The sequence below is a fragment of the Chelonoidis abingdonii genome, chromosome 5, assembly GCF_003597395.2.
Source record: "Chelonoidis abingdonii isolate Lonesome George chromosome 5, CheloAbing_2.0, whole genome shotgun sequence".
Lineage (NCBI taxonomy): Eukaryota > Metazoa > Chordata > Testudines > Testudinidae > Chelonoidis > Chelonoidis abingdonii.
In genome coordinates this window covers 41,127,135-41,150,105 of record NC_133773.1, presented here as the reverse complement: position 1 = coordinate 41,150,105, position 22,971 = coordinate 41,127,135, and the positions used below count along the sequence as shown (strand labels likewise).

Here is a 22,971-nt window from a genome sequence, read left to right as displayed (position 1 = left end):
CAGGAACAGTGGCCTAGTTGCAGACAGAGTGTTCCTTGCAGAAAATTAATCCCATGAATCAAAATGAAATACTATTAAGCTCGATACCAATCTTGTTAATCGATACAAACAGCATCTCAGCAGCCAATTACTGTAATTAGTTGCTAGATCACTTTAATGTAATCAGGTATCAAATCAGGGCATTGCTTAGAAAAGCTCTCTTGTATGTAATCTTTTTCATTGCTTTTCAGAGCATGAGAAACAGGGCCAAGTCCTTAGAATTCAACGGAGATGTGCCCATTTACACCAGTAAAGAACTTGTCTCATATTTCAAAACGTCTGGTATCAGTAGTTTCATTATGAAATATGAAGGAGAGTAGTAATACCTTAAATGAAGTAATCTATAATTATAAAGCCTCTCTGAAAATCTTAACCATATTAGGACAGAGAGAATGTTTACTTAATAGTCATGTAGTGCTACATGGATACAAGGTGATTCATTTTCACTAAGGAGCTTATAATCCAGATCAATTTACAAAAAACAAAAAGGAGAGAAAGTGTCAGCCATTCCCAAGTTTGTGTGGGGAAAACATGAGTTGACATACAATGAAGATACAAGTCATTCACTGAGTCACAAGCCATTAAAAACAATTTGAGGCTATTGGTACAACAGTGTGCCCATCAGGGATGACAGGAGCTGTATGAAAACTTAAGACTATCTCTACATTAAAAATGTTCAGGGAACTCCCACCAACACAATGAGGAGCCTTAGATGACACCATGGTAAAAAAGTCTGTCTATATTAGCATTCCCACCATTGGTTCTAGTACCGCTCTGGTGCTAAACAAACAATAGGAGGATTTCAGATAAATGCTCATGTAGGCCAAACTTAAGACAGATATATACCATCAGACTTTAAATCTATCATCAGCAGGCACCATTTCACGTTATGTAATATTTTAAGTAATTATCTTTTGTTATTGTATTATCATTATCATTATATTAAATGAGCCAAACACCAGGCAACTGAGTAGCTTACATGGCCAGGGAAATATTTCTTAGATGTGTGAATTATGTTTTACTACATGAAATACAAACAGAAATGACCACCTCACATTTAGTAAATGTGATGAAAATGTTAGTTTCTTTCACTGTGTTAACCACATCTCATTGATCAAGAGGATACTTTATTTTGTTACATTAAAATGGCAACTCGGATAATCTGAAGAGCACAGTTCAAGTTTCAACTGCTGACTGGGTCCAATGCTCTCTCTGTATTGAGCAGGTTACTTTGGAAATTTTTGTATAACATGGTACCTTCAACTGGAGCAGAGAAAAATCACTAGTGAAAGCATAATATCCGCTTGGTAAAAAAATAAACACTGTGCTGTATTTATTTATTTATTAAGGCCTTTGTACAATAAATCCTTCAGGACCTAGTCCACCATTCTGCAAGAGTAAGCTGTCAGAGTTTAATGCAAGGAGCCAATTTGGCAACGTACCAAAAAAATAAATAAATAAAACACAAGAAAAACTCTTAAAAAACAAACTAACACCACTGTAAATACTCACAAAGCATTCTGCTGCATCATCCATTAAGCCAAGCTGAAAACGATGTTCATCTTTAAAGCTTTCAGCCAAGGCATGCCTCATATTATCTGATGGGAGTGCCTTTTCTCGACTGTGTTGAAACTGTGCAAATATTGTCTAGAAGTGAAATGATTGATAACTTCACTGACATTTCTTTTTCATATCATATCAGAACAGGACAACAATTCATAAATAGATGTTACTGCTGAAAGGAAATTATGCCACTGCATTTAATACAAAATTCCGTTTATCTATTTACTTGGGGCAAGTAAAAAAATCTCATTAGCTTTTTTCCAAAACTATCCAATATTAAATGGATATAAAAACATACTATGGTGTAACTGTACATTTTGAAATTGATAGATTGTTTCCCTCCAAATCAACCCCATTTCTGTGTTCTTGCTGAGATGTGATTTATTACAGTTTACTCTGACCGAGCCGAGCCATATCATTACAGAGCAGGCAAGCAGATTTTACGCTTGCCCTATAAAAATCATGAAAATGTAATAGAACTATGATTAATACTTATTCACGACTTTTACATTGTTCATAATTTGTAAGTTTACTTTATATCTTGGTCACTAAAATAGTTACCAAGCTGTGCATAATCTATCAGTTTAGCTTTACGCCTGGTGTACATTCCACATGGATGAAATGTTAGAGTAACTTGAGCATTATTTAATGAATGACTGATTTTGTAAAAATAATGTAAACAGGTAGATTTACACCTCTCTCTAAAATGGTAAAGATAAATATGCAAAACACTTGTTTGGAAATTACACACTTTCCCCGTTAAAGATGGCTATGATCAGCACCCAATTCATTTTGTTTTTAAAACACAAGTTTGTATAGGGATACTGAAAAATACTATAATTAAGTCGGTTAACTGCAGAACCAGTGAAAGTTATAAGAAGCTGGGTCAGTTGACACTAGAATTAAGTATACTGTGTGTGTTCTTGAAAACACTATGGGACAGACTTATTGCAGGCTACATAAAGACTAAATCACTTTATCCCAGCAGAGATATTTGTATTCACTGGTCTAGTTATTCAAAGCTAAAAAAAGTCAATTGAGGGGACATGAAGTTAAGCAGTTGATGTAATTTTGGGGACATTAAATAAGAGGTAAAAACTAAGGTGGTAGGTGAAGTCCATTCCCAAGAATCAGTTTTAGTCTTGTAAGGAAAGCCACATCAAGTCTAAATATAGTGATATTCTCCACTTCTTTTGGAGTCCCCAGTGACAACGAGTGCTCTGTCCAACAGATCTTCAGATATAGCAGTTAAGCTAGTCTCGGATGCTCATGAAAAATACTAAACTGTATTCCAGTTAATATCAAAATGGCAATACAATATCCAACTTCTCCCTCGACCCCAAAACACCAATTACTAGGTTATTACTTTGATAAAAATTACAAGCAAGGCCTCCAAAAATGGAGGTTAAAATTGATAGAATCTAACATTCAGTTCACTTTGATTTGTAAATATTTATCATGTGCCACCTCTCTGCTCTGCCTGCTGGTGTAGTTTTTGGTATCCATCAGAGTATTAAATGTAAGAATTGTGAGGTCCTGTATGAGAACAGGATTTTTAATCATTTAAATGCCTTGCCACCTCAAGAAACACAAGCAGTAGGCAGGGTTGTATAGATATTCACAATCATGAACCAAAACAAAGATTTTTAGGTCTACTTTCAAACCTACAAGCCTTTACAGAAGAACAGTTGTATAAATTCTGAGTGGAAAAAATTCTGAACAGAATACAGAAAACTTTGGGAATTTCTCCCAAAACCCCCACACATAGGACAAAGTGTGTTCTTCCTATTCCTTTATTTTTACCCCTCCCATTTTATTTTAAATTACCCTCCATAACTCTAAACCCAGATCTATTGTCTGAACTCCCTTTCATTCAGTCTTCACTTGCACCATTATAGTCCAGTTGTGCTGCACAGTATGTAGTACTACTTGTTATAAGTCACTTTGAAACACATATAGCGTAAAGGAAATGCAGCTGACAACCCAAGCTGCTCTGCTCCTTATCTGTGTCCTGTACACACATCTCGGACTACAAATTCAGCCAGTACAACAGATAGGTCTCTCCCAAAAAGCAGGGTTGTATTTACACCCAAAGAACTTATAAAACAGAATTACCGTTTGATAAGACACAATCAACACACTTAAAACATAAAATTCCCAAACTGCAAACTGAAAGTTAATAAGTAGCATAATACAAACTGTTTAAGTCATCTATATAAAGGGACAAAAGTCGGAATTCACATTTTGTTTAAATATAAATGTAAGTGCCTCTGCTACATAGATGTGAACAAGATTTTGAAATATTGGTTGCAATTTCCATACGCCTAGAGATCAACTCCTCATTAGCATGGTCTCTCTCCACTGCAGACTGAACATGTGTACAAATGATTAGTGTCTGAAAGGTACTACTTTATTCTGATGAAAATTAGTCTCCTCATTTCATTAAATGGATAGAAAAACTGGAAGTACAAATTGATTTAAATTCCATTTGAAATAATCAATATATACCTTTAAAGCACAAAATATACAGGCATCTCCCTGACAGATATGTCCAGTTAGACCTCTTAAGCTCCGTCGGAATATGTCAAGCTGCCATAAAACCTACAAAAAAAATAAAGTGGAATAGAAAATAAGGATTCTAGTCTAAGGATTTTCTTACCTAAAAAAATAAGATTCATTTAACCACATGTATTAGACTTTTTTTTAACTTTGTGGCAGGTACAATGTTAGCATGATAATTACTACAAGAATTGCAGTTTTTTCCCCATTAAGACCAGCATTTGTGCCTCTCGCACATGTATTTGCATGTGCAGAATTTTTAATTTTAAGAATAATGGTCCCTCGTACTGCAAAGATGGAGAAGGGCGTAAGAAATATTTATAATTTGCTGAACAAGTGAGAACATACAGTTATAAAGTGAGTGGCAAACACAGATGGGGTTACAGGAATTATGGTAAATATACATGGCAAAATGTAGATGAATCTTATCAGGGAAAATGCATGAAGAAGTAAAAGTCTTCCTCTGACTTTTTACTGTACTCCACCCTCCCAATGTACTTTCAAATAGAGAACTAAGTGAAGACAATAAAACAATTGTTAGCTACAATTTTCATATACTCACAGCCCATACTGTACTATGTATCTTATTACAATGGGCTATTGAAAAATATTTGTCTTAACAGGTTATAATAAAAACAATTCACTGAAACTTTCGAAGTTATGAGGCTCTTATTCTTTTCCTATATCTACCTCTTATTTTATGAAAACTAAGTTTCAGTGCTTGTGCAACAGATCAGAGTTCACACAACTCCTCTTATAGAGACTGTTTCAGGCTGAAACTAACCCAGCAATAATGAAAAGGAACAATAAAAATTCTGTCTATAAAGATAGATGCAAAAATGAATAAAGTACATTTGAAAACAAAGTCAGAGTACAAAGTACTTTTAAAGGCGGGAGGAAGGGGAAGTGGAAAAAACAAACACTCCTCCTCATAAAAGAACATAGTTGCCAATTCTCTTCTCCAAATCATCTTTTAACATCTGTGGATTGGTGGGTGGTAGGACTGTCTAAAACAGTAACTAAAAAATGGACTTTGGGTTTAATTTTAGGGCACCCTAAGGGAAAAGCAAAACTAAACTGAATATAGGTCAAGTTGTTCCCGTTAAAATGAACGTAAAGCAGCATATTCATTCTGCTGTATCCACACTATTCCATATTGTTTTAAATACAAAAACAACCAGACAATTTAAAAATAACATTTTGACAGCTGGTATAGATCCATTGAGGCTGCAAACTCTTTGTCAAAGGACATAATTAACACCATAATCTAACGAGTACTGCAATGTTGTTATGCTGGTATGATCTAAAAGGCTACACATTGTGTGTTTTAGCTTTTTACATGAAACTGTTCTACAACAGATCTCACTATAATGTAGTACAACAAGAGACGGATGTTCCCCTTCATCCTTTTTAAAGCTAATATAAATATTAATAGGAAAGATGCCCAACAGCAGGATAACGAAGAATAAACAGAAAACATAGCAATATGCAATTTAAAAATTGAATTTCACTAAAAATTTTGTTTGACATCAAAACCTTTTGAGATCCAACACTATTCTGAGACTGATTTTTGTTGGCGTTCTGCCCACTGGCAACATGGGAAAGGTTATCGTCTACTATGGAACTAGGTTTTCTCCCACGCTAACAAGGGCTCTTTATTAGGCTGGCAACACAGTTAGGATAATAATATGCACTTGTGCTACCAACCTACAGAACATAAAAAATAACCCTATATTTAGGAACAAATAGCTGCCCTCTGAAAGGAAGTTTATCACTATACCGCATCCCAGGAGAATGCCTTTAAGCTTAATTTATGGTGAATTTTGAGACCAATGATGGTATTTAGAATATATTTTTTAGAACTATAATTCATCTATAAACATGGTAGTATGTAGCAACACATACACATGTAAGAATTAGCTTTTTTTAAATATATGCTTTTATACAGTAAAAGCAAACCTATGTTTTATTTCCGTGACAAGAAGAGAACATGGAACAAGTTTCTGATCATAGATACTATATAGATTTGTTATATACACATGCCTGAAATTAGAATCAGGTCTTTGATCAAAAAATTCATAATAAGATAGAATTCAGTCCAAGATACTAACAAAAACAATTTGGATTAAGCACTGTAGATTTATACACTAAATTCTCAAGTGATAATAGTTTAGGTAAAAAAGAAAACTCCTGGTCCAATTAAGAAAATTGTCTGGTACACTTTGTGAATTAATATGACTACAAACATTTCCTGCCCAAGGTACAAGAAAGTTTTAAAGATTCAATATGGACATTACAAGTGGCTTGCTACCAGATTTAAAGGAAAAGACAAGTGTCTGTTTCTGAAACTTGCAAATAAAATGGTAGACCAGATATCTAAGTGTCACTGTTCATTATAATTTGAAAATTATATGCTAACTCCCTTGGACAAATCTAGCCCAATTAAGAGAAATCCATAAAACACCAGTACCATAGCTTCCCGTTTCTTTCATTTGCTCAATCTTCCACAATCTATTTTGTTAGCAAAGCAAAAGGATTTGTAACAGTCCTAATCCATTCCTCAAGGACAGATGCCAATTAAGCAGATTTTCAAAAATTTGCTAATTGTAAAATATGCATCATTTGTTCAGGAAAGTAATGTGTTCTTACAAATGAGAAAGCACTACTGTGGTTTTAGTAGGAGTGCAGCTGGCATCATTATCAACACAGATTAGGAAAAGTATGACCGCAGTCAAAACCATTAAATGAAAAACTTACTGTACTTCTACAGTGCAAGAAAAATATACATTACACAAAAGCTTTAATAACCTTTCAAAAAGAAGATATATGTTCATAATACAAATAAACTGCTGTAAACATCAACTTGTTTTCCAAAAAAATAAAACGTAAAAGTGGTGACAATCTTTTCTTACCTGTACAGCACTGTTTAGAAAGCAACTGTTTTGTCCTGGCTCATTTAACAAGCCTTTGGTAGGGGCCAAGGACAACATACTTCCAGGCTGATATACTTTTCCAAGGTTACCTGCAGGTTTCCGCAAGAACTTTGCCCACGCCATTATTTTTTATAAAATGTATATAAAAATCAAGTTATTTGCACTTTTAATATTTTTAAGGATATGACAAGTATAAGGCAAAGAAGGACTTATGAGAAGTGCCTTAAAGTCATGGCAATCTGTTCAGATAGTACAATGGCATCCACTTAAAGAATTTGTCTTCTGCAGCTGTTGGCTATTTATTAGGAACAGTCTGTCAACTAAATTTATAACCTCACAAAAAGTTTTGTAACTTTGGAGACTAAAAAAAGAATGAAAAACCCATAAAACCGATGATGTCCTGTTAAAATTAAAATATTCTGAAGGTCCCCCTGTGTCAGAATAAAAGTTCTTGCTGGGCATGTCACTCAGTATCTGTCTTTTCCTTCTAGAGATGTCTTTGAAACAAAGTATTACGGCAAAACATGAGTTGGAAAAGAATTTTTAAACATTATGGCCTTAATATATTACAAAAATAGAAAATTCTTGTCTGGTGTTATATTGCTGTTCTCTCATTTCCTGGAGTCTTCCTTTTTCTTTTAACAGCATAGACTCTCTCCCCCATGATCCATGAAATATATTCCAGGATAGAAAACTCCATATTTTATTTCATTATTTTCCCAGTAAATCTGTAACAGAGAAAAAAAAGTTTTAAAATAAGTCCTTTATATTAAGAGAACACAGATGAATCAAACAAGGTAACAATTAAAGGTAAATGGAGTTTCATAGAGAGAAGAGTTAAAGACACTATTCAATGGAAAAATTGTTAAGATGAAAAAAGTCTATTTGATGTGGTTCAGTATTCATCATAGTCCAGATATTGTTTATTCTATCAGAGACCATAATCAGATTAGTTTAAAGGGTGCTAACTTCTGTCAACACTAAGTGCCAGCTTATATGAAGCCATACAGCACAGTTGCATGAAATCTGTTTTTTCTCACTTAGAAGCTCAAAGTTGAATTAATATTGAGTTGCCTTTGATAAACTGCACTTCAACACTACTCAGTAAAGGTTTTGATTTGATAATCTTAACATTTGTATGTGTGTGAAATAGAAATATTTCTATGTTTTTAAAGAAAAGTTAACTAAATAGATGATACAGATGGATTTACTTGATACCAGGCTAAACTGTATTCTCATTATTTCATATTATTGTCTATGAACATCTTGAAAAACATTTATTTAATAATATGGCAATTGGGTCAGCAGAGTTCCTCCTAAAATTTTGTACCAATATCAACAGAACTGGCCACCTGAGACCTCTGTTGTCACACCAACTGAATCTCTGCATTGGTTCTGGCTTCTCAATTTACAGCCACAAAAGTTGTTACTCTTGTATATACATTATATGACAGTAAGAAGGTTATCATTACATATTCAGAGCCAACATTTTAAGCTCAAAATACTGGATTATCCATTTAGGTCTGCATCACAAAAGACACTGGCATACTTATGCCATACTATAACTTATATCAGATAGTAGCCCAAACCCCCCCCCCCCCAAAGGATTAGCTGCTAGGCAAGAAAAGTTAAGTCACGTGTATAGAAAAGAGAAAAGGAACCAGGGGTAAAAGTCCTTGATGGCAGTGAGGCCAGAAAGCCAGAATTTCACCCCAGATCTTAAAATGCACATAAATAAGCTACTAAAAATTATACTAACGGTTTTGAAAGAGCAGCTTCATCCCTATAATCATCTTTTCCCCTATACTGTGGCAACCTTAAAGGTCATGTAAGTGCCAATTAAGGATTACAATTTTTGTTTAGAATGCTGTAAAGAAGAGATCACTGTTTCACCCAACTATGTAGTCCCAACAAACATTGTTATGGCTAAACAATCCAACATCTTTTAAATTGTACAGAAAATGAGACCTCACACAGAACCACAAATATTTGCCTTTCAAAAACATCCCCAATGAGAAAAATCTTTGCACCCCTAAAATTCTCCCCCTTTTTATTCCTAGACCTCCTCCTACCTTGATGTCCCATCTTTAAAGAGCATATTGGAACTCTGTGTTAGTAAGAATCAATAACCGGAACATCACCAAAAATCTGTGTTGACCAGTGCATAACCCCATGATTTTGTTTACTGATGTTACTGTATCTCAGCCGTAAGTAATTTGATCTTAAAGATACAGGAAACAAGAAGCCTGAGCCACAACTGCACTGAAGAACTTGAGATTTAAATATCAAATTTAAATCTTTATTTAAAACCAACCTCAAAGTCCATGGTAATAAGTTATTACCAAAAAGTGATGATTTTATTTTCCTCAAGATTATTTAAATATACCCAGAAGAAAAAAAGCTACAATTGAATAAAAACTGGTATGCATTCACAATTTAAGAAAATCTCTCTTATAACCTTAACATCAGAATTCTCTCACTTTCAGGTGTTTTAATAAAGGGAGATTCTTATAGTGAAAAGGTATCCTTCGTTACGTAACTGCCATTCTTCCAAAAATGAGCAAATGCAATTTAAGCAAAGGAATACAGAGGTGAAGGTAACTGCATAGCACAGATCAACATGAAAAAGGACTTCTGAAGCCAAGGCAGGCAGAAGTGACAACAGATATGCACATCATTACTAACAAGAATTTTTGCTACAATTGGAAGCTTTACTGTGAAATATACATCAATAATAATGGAACATTGCACTGAGGATGAGTTCAGAGAGGATGTTAAGAAGAGCTGTGCTGCGGAGGCCAATGTCACTACTCCAAGGAATCAGCACTTCAAGGGCTTTCCTAGTATACTGAGGCAGCAATGCTGTGGAAGACCCGTGGTGCACCAATACCTCAGCTCCAGGAGACTATTCCCATAGCACTGCTGCCTCTGTATGCTAGAGAGCTGACGCAATAGTGCCAGGGAAGCCCTTCCAACACTGATGTTACCCTGCAGTACATACTTCACCATCTCACTTCCCATAGTCCTCTCCTATATCCCTGGCACCGCCTGCTCCCAGTGGGGGAACAAGTCGGGGGGACCGAAGGAAGGAGCAGGCCCCAAGGAGAGTCATGGCATGGAAAGTGATTAGATATGTTGGAGAGGATGTAGAGGAAGAGGGGTTTGGTTGAGGATGGGTTTACTGGGCCTGTGTAGATGACTGGAGATGAGAGTGCAGAAGCCTAGTGTGTCTGCACTGATATTGGAAGGGGTCCCCCTGGTGCTGTTACATCATCATACCACACAGCAGCAGTAGCAGGAAAGCCCGACAAGCACTGGAATTCTGAGACAAATACTGGGCTCTCCCATCAAGACTCCCCACCATACCCCAGGGTCTCCCTGCTCCCATTCATCTCTTCTACCTCTCAGGCCTACAGATAACTACTACTACTCATCTCCCAAAATCAGCTCACATCTTCATGACACCCAAGTTCTCTCTGCCTACCTGCCTGCCTCTCCCCTACACACTACTCATCCCCCATGGTCCCCACTCCCATACCCATGATGCACAGCTTAACTCAGCAAAAATATAGGCAGAACACAGTTGGCAAGTCAAGGAGGCTGGACAGCAGCATCAGAAAACAGAAGTAACTGTTCATATTTGCAAGATACATCAGCTAAACTTTGTTAACAAAATCACACTGAGAGTTCAAGTGGGTGGAGGGACTGCAGTTGTCCACTGAGAGAAGCCCAGAAAGCAGGGCAAAATTTCAATGAAAGCATTTTTAAATATTTGCACTACACATTTTTAAGTAAAATATTTCCCAATTTATAGAAAATGCAGTTGCCCTTCAGAGAGTTTTGTGAATTTGGACAATGAATTCAATCCTGTGTGTGCATAAAATGGATTTTAGCCCAATTCCAAATACAAATCTCCATGCAAACCCAATTCTGCAATGAGATGCTCAAAGGAAGACATCCTGTATATGCACAAAACCCCGCTTATTTCAGTGGGACTTCACCGAGAAATTCATCTGTGCACTCTTACTGCAGGATCATGGCCTCACATATGGAGTCACCACTTTTGTCTCCATTACAAAAAACCTTTATATACACGCAGACAAAAAATAGATAGAAAACTGGAACATAGCAGCTAAAAAGTAGTTTAAAAGATATATACACTGTATAATGGAACAATTCTTTAGAATAACTGATTTTAACTTCAGATCAGAATCCAGAACTATTTTTGTTGAAGGAAAAGCTGAAATAAGACTAGTCTTACCAGTTAGTGTAACTCTAAATATTCTTCCTCCCCACCTCCCACCCCACTGCTATCAAAAGTCTTTGTATGTTTCTGGGCATAAAATTTATGTATGCATACTGGAAAAATATACCTAGCTTGTGATTGGATGGGAGAGGAGAGAAATAAGTATATAACTTTTAGAAACAATGTATGCCAAAGAATTTTCTTCAAAATAAAGTAGTGTTTAATTGCTAAAAACTTATAGATTTGTGTATAGCGTTTTACAGATAGCCTAGAAACAAAAATTTTCCACCATGTATGTATTCCTTTTCCCTAAATTTGATCCAACAACTACAAAGACTCAGTGCAAGAGCTTCATCAAAACAAATTCTATGCTCATTAATATCATGACAATTCACAATTCTCACTCTAAGACTACACACAATTTAAAAAAAATAATTTGATTACAATAATCAAATCAATGAGATGCATATTTCACAATGCTCTAATTAAATTCCAAAATAAATTTACTATCCTGTTTCAATATTTTTTTCCGTAAAGTCAGGGACCAACCTACTGAGACACTGTGATACTATGTTCACATCTAAAATTACTACTGCTACTAACTCCAAGCGGGAATATAAATAAGATTCCTAGGTAACACAAAATGTATACACTCATCATTGTAACACTGCAATGATAAATCTGGAAAACTGTCTCTCTTGAAACATCACATTTATATAACAATATGCTCAAATTACTGTTTCTATGAATATAAATGAGCGAATTGGCATCTGTTATATTCATTCTTTTAAGTTGTTTGTTTCAACCTAAGAAAGAAGCCAAACAAGTTGATATTTATAACTGCATGTCAAACACTTTAAAGGTCTAAGAACAAATGCCATAATACTTAACTGACTGCACAATCCTCATGATCTGTAGAAGCAGCAAAGAATCCTGTGGCACCTTATAGACTAACAGACGTTTTGGAGCATGAGCTTCCGTGGGTGAATACCCACTTCGTCGGATGCATGTAGTGGAAATTTCCAGGGGCAGGTATAGATCCAGACTAACACAGCTACCCCTCTGATACTTAATCCTCATGATCATGCACCTTAAAAGATGCTTCCACACTTCTTCCCCAGGCAAAAAAGTCTGTTCACTTGGAGCCACACCTCCATCCAATTGAGCACACAAGCCCCTCTCCAGTTAGATGGATGTCTGCTAGAATTTTGAATCTATTACCTACCCTCTAGCATGCTAGAGAAGGTTGGAGAGTCACTGAGAATCAGCTCAACACAAGGAATAGGAAGAACTTGAATGCGTTGAGAAGGAAGCCTTAGTTCTATCCCCATTTAACAATCTGACCAATGACACCAGCCATCAGTGGTGTGGAGTGGCTAGTCTCATCTCTTTACTGTCCACAATAACACCCCTTGTTACTATTCTATTTTATATAGGTTCTGGTTACACAGGACTTGGTTTAGAGAGAAGTAAAGGCAGCCATAAAAAATAATGAATAAGTAAAACAAATGGAAGAAAGGGGAAATTTCTATTAGTGAATATAAACCAGAAGTTAGGAACTGCAGAAAACCAGTAAGGGAAGAAAAGAGAGAAATCTATGGCTAGCAGAGATAAGGACACTAAAAAACAATTTTTTAAAATATATTAGGAACAAAAGAGATTGGACAATGATAACTGTCCATTACCAGATGGAAATGATACAATTAATAATAAAATAATACAGAATTATTCAATTAATATTTTCATTCTGTATTTGAAGAAAGCCAGATGACAGTCTCATTATATGGTGATAGTCTTTGCATTCCACTAGTATCTCTGGAGTATGTTAAACAGAACAGAAACCACTGAAGTCAGACATTTTTAAAATCAGCAGGCCCAAATAACTTGCATCCAAGAGTTTTAAAAGAGCTGGCTGAGAAGCTCAATGGACCATTAACACTGATTTTCAATAAACCTTGGAGCACTGGGAAAATTCTAAGATGAAAGAAAGCTACTGTTATATAATTCTTTCAAAAATTGGTGTATATATATGGAGATACCTATCTCATAGAACTGGAAGGGACTCTGAAAGATCATTGAGTCCAGTCCCCTGCCTTCACTAGCAGGACCAAGTACTGATTTTGTACCAGATCCCTAAGTGGCCTCCTCAAGGACTGAACTCACAAGCCTAGATTTAGCATGCCAATGCTCAAGCCACTGAGCTGTCCCCCCCCGTGCCAGCCTGACCATTGATTGGGCAAGTTAATGGAGCAGCTGATATAGACTATAAATACAGAATTAAAGAAGGAGAAAATAATTAATGGCAATCAACATGGGGTTTTGGAAAACAGATGTCAAACTAACTTAATATTGTTTGTTGATGAGATTACAAATTTAGTTGATAAAGGTAACAGTGTTAACTAACAGATTTCTGTAAGGCGTTGAACTTGGTGCTACACAACATTTTGATTCAAAAACTAGAATATAATAGGTAGAGAGAAAGACATGTTGCTATGTTTGTTAGACAAGGCAATCTCCAATTTATCAAGATCATTTTGAATTCTAATCCTGTCCTCCAAAGAGCTTTCAACTCCTCCCATATTGGTATGATCTGCAAATTTTATATGCATACTCTCCACTCCAAAACAGTTAATGAAAATATTGAATAGTACCACATCCAAGGCAGGCTCCTGTGGGACCTCAGCTGATAGGCCCTCATAATTTGAAAGAGAAATATTAAGAACTACTCTGAGTACAGTCTTTCAACCAGTTGTGTACCCACTTTATAGTAATGATCTAGAAGATGAAGTATTTCCCTAGTCTGCTCATGGGACTGTGTCAAAAGCTTTACTAAAGTCCAGATATGTCATGTTTACTGTCCCTGCCCCTCACACACACACCACTATAGGATGGTTTGGCAGGATTTGTTCGTCACCAAATCAATGCAGGCTAATACTTATGACCTTATCACCCAGGTCTGAAGAAACTTTTATAATGTTGTTCCAGTATTTCTCAAGGAATCAAAGGTAGTCTAATTTGTCTGTAATTGCCAAGTTCCCTCTTAGTCCCCTTCTTGAAGGCAGAACTAAGCTTTTTGCTCACTCCAGTCCTCTGGGACTCACCCATACTCCATGAGCTCTTTAAGATAAACACTAATGGTTGCTTTGGCTAGTTCCTTAAATACTCTAGGGTGAATTTCATCTAATTTACATATTCTTTAACCTGTTCCCCTATTCTGGCCCAAGAGCCTTCACCCTGGTTAATACTGTGTTAAGCATTAATCGAATTAAGCATTAATCACCTTTCTAGTGACTATCCTGTATGTTGTTTGGGTTCAGCTTCAATCAACTATTCTTCATCCACAACCTAATCTTTTCCAAGCTCTGGACCATCCTAGTGGTAGTGGTACGGTCACACACAGCAAAGCGTAAATCTCATCTGAATCTCATCAGTTTAGTGCTAAGCACTTGCCTTTGCAGTGTCCAGAATTTTGTGATGCATAAATGTACTGAGCTCCAGAAATGCAGGTGGGCATAGGTGGAGGAAGCTTGTGATGAGGTGATAATGAAGCCTCTTGTCTATGAAAGAAAAGTTGTGCCACTAACTTAATCAATTTAGAAACAGAGTTCATTAATTCACTGCACCCATTTCAGTTCAAGAGTGACAAGTATCAATTTAGCTTTTATCAACTGAAGCTAAATTGAAAAGACAGAAAAAGTAAGTGTCAACACAAGAGGGTACACTATATCAGTTTCTAAACTGATTCAGTTAAATAAGTCCATATTCTAAAATGACAAGGAATAAGAAAAGGCAACAACCAAATTCATTGCTAGGGAAAGAACAGAAGAGGAAAGAAATTAAATGGGTTTAATTTGGAGTGGAAATCTGGAATTTTGGCTAGTAATTTAACGATATTACAGATACTGTCACTTTTTCTGCTAGAAGCAAATGACAAATCCTGCAATCAAGACAAGCTGAATTTCAGTGTTCTCTGCAGCATTTAAGCTGCCATAAAAATAAAAATTCTAGTCCTGGTTATTCGGTCTTTGTACTGTGGTAGTGGATCAAGGCTCCAATCTAATCTCTTTCCAAATGTGAAACAATAGAGTGATGCCTCGTCTTGAAACTACAGAAATGAGACAAACCATTTGCTCTGGAGGTGTGAACCTCATATTCATCTCAATAGGATCTTAACTCAAAAGTCAACTGAGAACAGTGACCAAAAGATTTAAAGTTTAATTTCAAGTGCAGATCCAGTCTACTTCGAACTATATTAAGTTTGTCGTAACAACTAGTCTGGTTTCTAACAGTAATAATATCCAAGTATTCGTTACTTAAGTGCGGTCACTAAGGGTACGTCTACAGCAGGGAGATGGGTTTTCCAGCTCAAGTAGACATACATATACTAACTTGGCTTAAACTAGCACCTAAGAATAACGGTGTGGCTGAGGCAGCATGGGTAGTAGCTTGACTAGCCACCCAAGTGCACACCCGGGGGGGGGGGGGTGTCAGGTGGGATGATAGATTGTATACTGGCAGCTAGTCCAAGCTCCCACCCTTGCTGCTGCAGCTGCCACACAACTATTCTTAACCACTAGCTAGAACAGTTAGTGAGTGTATGTGTACCTGAGTTGGGAATCCCATCTCTCAGCTGCTGTGCAGACATACCCTATGACAGCTGTCACTCTTATGCTGGCTTTGAATAGGAACCACACACTTTCAAGCTTTTGAGCAAAATATTGGCTTAGAATACCAATTCTGTTCTCCAAGTCCCTGCCAATGCAAAACAAAACTATCACTGAAATAGGGAATCAAATAGCATGTTACATCTATTTAATGTACAGTTATTCTTATATAGAAGTTCCAAAGTTCTACCCTAAACTGATTATGTAACAGCAATTTTCCATGTTTACTTTGAACAGAAGTGAAGAATACAGTTCTATGATTTACAAAGTAGCATAACATGTTTCAATAGGGATCCACTTTAGAAATACCCATCACTGAAATGCTGAGCAAAATTTCCCCAAAGCAACAGATAAAGAGACAAATTTCCACTTAATTCAAAATATCAGCATGCAATCTAGTACAACAGCTTTCGCTGAAGTCTCTTAATCTCTTTCTGTTCAAGTCTCAGAATTGGTATTCTTTGCCTTCCTTGAACAAGTCAACTGTATTCAACACAGTTAACCATGCTCTCATTTGAAATTTTGTCCTGCCTGGACTCTTATTCTATCTTCCTGCCGCTCTAATCATTCAGCATTTTGGTCTAAGGTTCATTCTCATACTCATTCTAGCTTTCAGTGCAGGTCTAACAGGCTCCATTTTGGCCCCCTCCTCTATTCATACCACACCCTCTTTTGCAGATCTCATTCGAAGACATGTCTTAATAATGATAATCTTTACACTGATGATTCACAAACCTATTTAAAATATTGGCCTGTCTGACATAATCATATGGCTGGGCATCCACAAGGATAAGAGCTCAGTTTTGGCTATGGCCTGGTCTACACTACGCGTTTAAATCGATTTAAACAGCGTTAAATCGATTTAACACTGTACCCGTCCACACTACAACGCTCTTTATATCGATATAAAGTGCTCTTCATATCGATTTCTGTACTCCTCCCAGACGAGAGGAGTAGCGCTAAAATCAATAAACATATCGGATTAGGGTTAGTGTGGCCGCAAATCGACAGTATTGGCCTCCGGGCAGTATCCCACAGTGCACCACTGACCGCTCTGGACAGCGATCTGAACTCAGATGCAGCGGGCAGGTGAACAGGAAAAGCCCCGCAAACTTTTGAATTACATTTCCTGTTTGCCCAGCGTGGAACTCTGATCAGCACGGGTGGCGATGCAGTCCCAAATCCAAAAAGAGTTCCAGCATGGACCATACGGGAGATACTGGATCTGATCGCTGTATGGGGAGACAAATAATGGATACAGTATGGGTTACCTGCTTTAATCTTATAAATTAATTATTTCTTTTCTTAGTCTGAAAATCTTTAGTTAGTGACAAGTGTAATGGAAAGCCAAAGAATCAAATGGACGCTCATGGAGGAGGAGGGGTACTGAGGACTCCAGCTATCCCACAGTCCACAGCAGCCTCTGAAAAGTATTTGCATTCTTGGCTGAGCTCCCAATGTCTGTAGGTTCAAACACAGTGTCTGGCCATGGTTCAGGGAATAGCTCCTCAGTTTCTTTCCCCCCACCACACGTGAAAGAAAAAGGAAAGAAATCATTTCTTGACTTCTTTCAATGTCACCCTATGTGTACTGAATGCTGCTGGTAGACACGATGCTGCAGCAGTGAAGAGCAGTATCGCTCCTCTCCTCTCCCCTCCCCGTGGCTAGACGGATGCATATGACTGAATATCCTCATCATGTCACCATCAGTCCTCCGTGAATGCTCCTGGCTAACTGAATTAGGTGAGGCTGGCCGGGGCGCCTGGGTAAAACATGGAATGACTCCCAGTTATTCCCAGTAGATGGTACAGAACGGCTAGTAACCGTTTCCTCATAGCAACTGGGGGCTGAGCTTCAATCAGCCCCCTCCCTTTCCTGTGTAAAGAAAAGATTCTGTACTGCCTGGACTGTCACAGCAGCAGCATGCTGGGCTCCTCTCCCCGCACCGCTTATTGTCCTGCCTGGACTGTCATAGCCCCGGAGAGCTGCCTCCCCCTCATTTATCTCACTAACAAGTCTCTCTGTTCTTATTTCCTGCATTCTTTATAACTTCATGACACAAATGGGGGGGGACACTGCCACGGTAGCCCAGGAAGGTTGGGGGAGGAGGGAAGCAACGGGTGGGGTTGTTGCAGGGGCACCCCCTGTGAATACTGACATGGAGCAGCTGTGCTCTGATACACTGGTCCTCTAGTACACCTGCCCCTATACTAGGCAGGACTGACTCTATTTTTTTAGAAATCCATAAAGGAGGGATAGACTCGGGAAGTCATTCCCAATTTTGCTTTTGCCCCCCGGCCGATCTCAGCCAGGGGCACTCATGATAGCAGTGGACAGTACAGAGGGAGAGATAACCCATCATCTCATTGCCAGTTTACCTGCCAGCAGTAGATGGTACAGAATGACTGGTAACCATCTCTGCTATCATGCAAAAGCAAATGAATGCTGCTGTGTGTTAGCGCTGGTAGTATCGCCTCTCTGTCGCGCGGCATCCAGTACACATACGGTGCCGGAGGAAAAAAAAAAGCTGAACGGGCTCCATGGTTGTCGTTGCTATGGCCGTCTGCCAGGGCAATCCAGGGAAAAAGCGGCGCAAAAGGATTGTCAGCTGTTGTTTTCCCGGAGGAAGGAATGACTGACGACATTTACCCACAACCACCCGCGTGACAATGATTCAACCCAGAATTCCAAGGGCGCGGGGGAGACTGCGGAACTATGAGATACTACGGAATAGCTACTCTCAATGCAACGCTTCAGAAAAATCGACGCTAGCCTCGGACCATGGACGCACAACGCCAAACTACTGTGCCTAGTGTGGCCGCGTGAAATCAAATTTATAATATCAGTTTTATGAAACTGATTTTAGCTAATTCGATATTATCGCGTAGTGTAGACGTGGCCTACATTGAGCATAATCTTCTCACTACTAGCTCTCCCCACTTACACCATCATCCCCCCTCAGGTTTGTAATCTGGGAATCCATCTTTGACAGACCACTTTCTCAACATATGGAAGGTGTCTAAATCTCGTCACTTCTTCCTGCACAACATATTTAAGGTACAGACTTTCCTCTCTGTCCATACAGCCAGAACTTTGGTTCACATTCTCATTTTACAGCTTCAGTACTATAATATCCCCGCTTTTTGATCCTCACAAATGCCATCTTGCTCCCCATCCATTCAAGCCACATCTGCAAAAAACTGCACACCTCCTTACACACCGTTCGTGCATCTCCACTGAATCCTCATTCCTACTACATCAAGCACAAACTACTTGTCTTCACTGTAAAACCCTTACATCGCTTTTCCCGACTGTACATATTACTTATATTGTACAGAGCCACCAAAACCCCCATCTGTTCCACAAGTAATACTAGCCTTTGTTCTCCTTTAGTTACGTTTTCCAACAAGCACCTTCTGCATTTTCCCATGCCACCCCATATACAGGCAGTTCCCTCTAATAATCCTCAAAGCCACTGCCTTATCCTCTTTAAAACTCACTTATGCTATGAGGCTCACAAATATTTGGCATGACTAACCAGTTTGCTGCTTATTACAGTAATTAGGACAGTCTCACTGTTATCTTGTGGTACCCCTGAGTAGCTGTGATATCCACTTGTTATCTTTCATCATATTCTTTGGAGCATGGACTTCTTTTTTCATTACATGTTTGTACAATGCCTTGCTCAATGAAACCCCAATCCATTACTAGGGCCCTCTAGGCACTACCAAAAGTAATAAAATAATCCTGAATTGAGGACATCAAGAGTTTTAGACTGAGACCGTGCAGCATTGTTCCAAAGAAGCCATCAACCCAATCTAATTTAAAGTGACATTATTGATCTCATATCTATAAATGAAGTTTGCTCCAATATATTTTGCATGGAAATCGCTGACCTCTGCTGTGCATGCACAGATGCATGACATTTCCTCTCTGAAGAGATATTTTTAAAAAGTTATTTTATGTAAAAGTTGTTAAATATTTAATCAAGTGAAGCTGTTTAATCATGTTTAGTAGGACTCTTGAGAAATGTGTTATCTGCTCATGGTGCCATACAACCTTTAAAAGGCAGGTGCTACTTAGCTATTCCCTAACAGAAAGGTACGGTCAGAAATGACTTATTCCTATTTAAGCATTATTAGCATAATACATTTACTATACATAAAAAAGAGGGCACATGGACAAATATCTGTAAGAACAGGCTTCACTGTCTAAGGCTAAGAAGTTCCACTTCCCATAGTAGCATGCACTAGTTGCTCAGCTACCATTCTCCAAGCCACAGAGATTTGTACATTTCAGTGTTATATGTAATTTGTAATGTATTTTGAGATTCTAAGGGAGAAAAAATATTTTTGCAAGACTGAGGAAAATGTAGTTCAACTAATCAGACAGATATTATCAGTACAAATGATCTCATATTTCCATAAGTAACATTGCAAAAGATTCTTCTGCACCAGGTACCATAAGTTGTTCAGAGTATTCTTGTGAAGCTTGAGATGCTTTCTGTGAATACTAATGCAATATTTGTATTTAATACTGATTTTTTATTTATATAAGTATATGTATTTATACACACACACACACCCCTTATCGGGAGGCTTTCTACAGAAATCTGTTAAAAATGTTAATATATTTCATATATATTGAAAAAGTGTGTGTGTATGATGTGGTGAAGTATATCCTTAAAAGGATTTTTGTTACCTACAATATACATCTATAAACAAAAATAGTTGTTGATACAAAAGTTGTGACTTTAATATTATTGTTTACTTTTGTTATAAAAAAGCCTTATTGGTAACAAATAGCACCACTTCACATCGGGGCATGCATCTGATGAAGTGGGTATTCACCCATGAAAGCTCATGCTCCAAAACGTCTGTTAGTCTATAAGGTGCCACAGGATTCTTTGCTGCTTTTATAGCACCACTTCTGTTAATCAAGCTGTAAAACTTTACTTTTCAAAACATAGTATGAACTCTCACCCTTTTAATACCTCAAATTATGTCTTCATTTCATAATAGGATAGTAAAACAGAAATGAGTCAACCATATTTAGATTCACAAATGTACAGTAATTTCAATACATAATCCAAAGTAGCCTGTGGAGACCTAATCATGCAAAAGATTTATGCTTAGTATTTTGCACTTGGAATGGTCCCATTGACTTCAAGTTAAGGAATTGCGTAAATATTTACAGGATTAGGATGTAAGTAAATATATTTAACAGATGCTGCATATTTTCTTTTATGAAGCACACCAGGAAAAAGATGATTTATACAGAGAATGGACAATACAAGTAAATTTCCCATGTTTGTTCTTAAAGGGTCTGACAAGCTTGTCAGACAATGAAAGTGCACAGAAAACCAAATATGTCCAACTAAGGAATAAATTTACATAACTTCTACATCTCAGACACTGAGCATGCAGTTCACACAGCTTCTGAAACATTCTTTGTATAAAGGAAAATATCTAGCAGCTGTATATTATGCTACAAGTGATCAAATGTCAAGCAGTGGAAATCTACCCCATTATACCTGTACTTGCATTTCCTGTTTTCAAAGAATGTTTACAACAGGTCCATAAAATACTACTTAATATTTAACCTAGCTGTCACATGTCTTTTAAACTTTGCATTATACATTTACATACATAAACATGAGCTTGCATTGATTGAATATTACAGACAACCACATTAGGAGGGGACATAAATCAGTAAGTTTGTTTATAGGAATTGTAGTAACATGTAAACATCTTTTTTGAAATGTTTTAATATAAAAACCACCACTGTTCTCAATTTAGAGGGCAGCGTAGCAATTAATCCCTCCTTGCACTACCAATGCAACAACACTATCTTCTCCCTCCTCCCGCCCCGCCCCAATATATGCCGTTTAACAAAACAGCCACTTGAAAAACAACGAATGACCAGAAGCATCGCCTGGAGAGGCTTTATATGCAAAATATTTTCTCCGAGACGTTCGCATCTATTTAGAGTCGGGGTGGCACTAGTGACTGATCAACCCGCGGTGGGAGAAAGGGATGGGTGGAAGGAAGCCTGAAGCCAAAGGGGGTTAGGAAACAGGTGGGGAGCTGCGCTCAGGGTCCGCGAGGCTGGTTAGCACCACGACAGTTAGAGTCATGTAACTGTAACGTCCCCCCACCCCACGCCACCCCGACACACAGACCCGGCCACGTCCCCACCGGACAGCGCGGGGGCAGACGGCTGCGCTCGGCAGGTCCCTCTCCCCGCGGGCCGGAGGGCGCGCACAGCGCCGCGCACACCGCGCCGATCGCGGCCACCCCTGTAGGGGCAGGACGAATCCCTGGAGCAGGTGGACCGGCCCCCCGCGCCAGGGCTGATCCCTCCCGCCACCGCCCCACCTCGGAGCCAGCGCTGCCCCCGCAGCTCCGGGCGCAGCAGCCTGGCCCCGGGACCCCCTGCCTGAACTGGCGGAGTTGCCGCTCGCCCGCGCTCCGGCTGCAGACCCGCCCCACCGGCCTCACCTCCAGCCCCGGAGCGCTCCGCACGCAGCACCCGCTTCTCCCGGCCCGGTCGCGACTCTGCTCCGGCTCCGCCCCGCCCTCGGCTGGTAACTTTCTTCCAATGCTGGGCGGCTGGCGCGTGACCGCTGAGGTGGTTTGGCAGCGCGCGCCCGAGAGCCGGCGGCGCAAGGGGAGGGGGGAGCGCGTCTCAATAACCCGGATCTTCACAAACCACAGTGACCTCCAGCACGCGCCGCAGGTGAGGAATACGCGGTCTTCGCAACCGGGGAGAGGAGGGGAATTGAAAGCATCCTGACGGCGATTGGAAGAGCCGGGACAGACGTATAATACGCCAAACCAATCAAAACGTCGTGTCCCGCCTCAACCGGAGAGAGACTTATGGGTGGGTGTGTCTATTAGCGTGATGCAGCGCATGCGTGGTTTGTACCTGTGACTAAAAAATTACTAAATAAATAGTGTTAAAACCG

At 38.6% G+C, this 22,971-nt stretch overlaps 1 protein-coding gene across 2 annotated transcripts in view; it reads right to left on the bottom strand.

The window, feature by feature from the left end:
• Positions 1–22,768, bottom strand: part of USP53 (ubiquitin specific peptidase 53) — a 59,124-nt gene extending 36,356 nt beyond the window's left edge. The window contains exons 1-4 of one of the 2 annotated variants that reach the window (XM_032762549.2): positions 22,505–22,606; positions 7,074–7,822; positions 4,111–4,203; positions 1,552–1,686 (exon numbers count right to left, since the gene is read on the bottom strand). In XM_032762549.2, the coding sequence (XP_032618440.1) occupies positions 1,552–1,686; positions 4,111–4,203; positions 7,074–7,217 (372 nt within the window). In that variant the 5' untranslated portion in view covers positions 7,218–7,822; positions 22,505–22,606. Of the gene's footprint in view, positions 1–1,551; positions 1,687–4,110; positions 4,204–7,073; positions 7,823–22,504 lie in introns of both variants that reach the window. The other variant, XM_075066254.1, reaches the window with a different exon arrangement.
• Between the last annotated feature and the right edge of the window lie 203 nt (positions 22,769–22,971).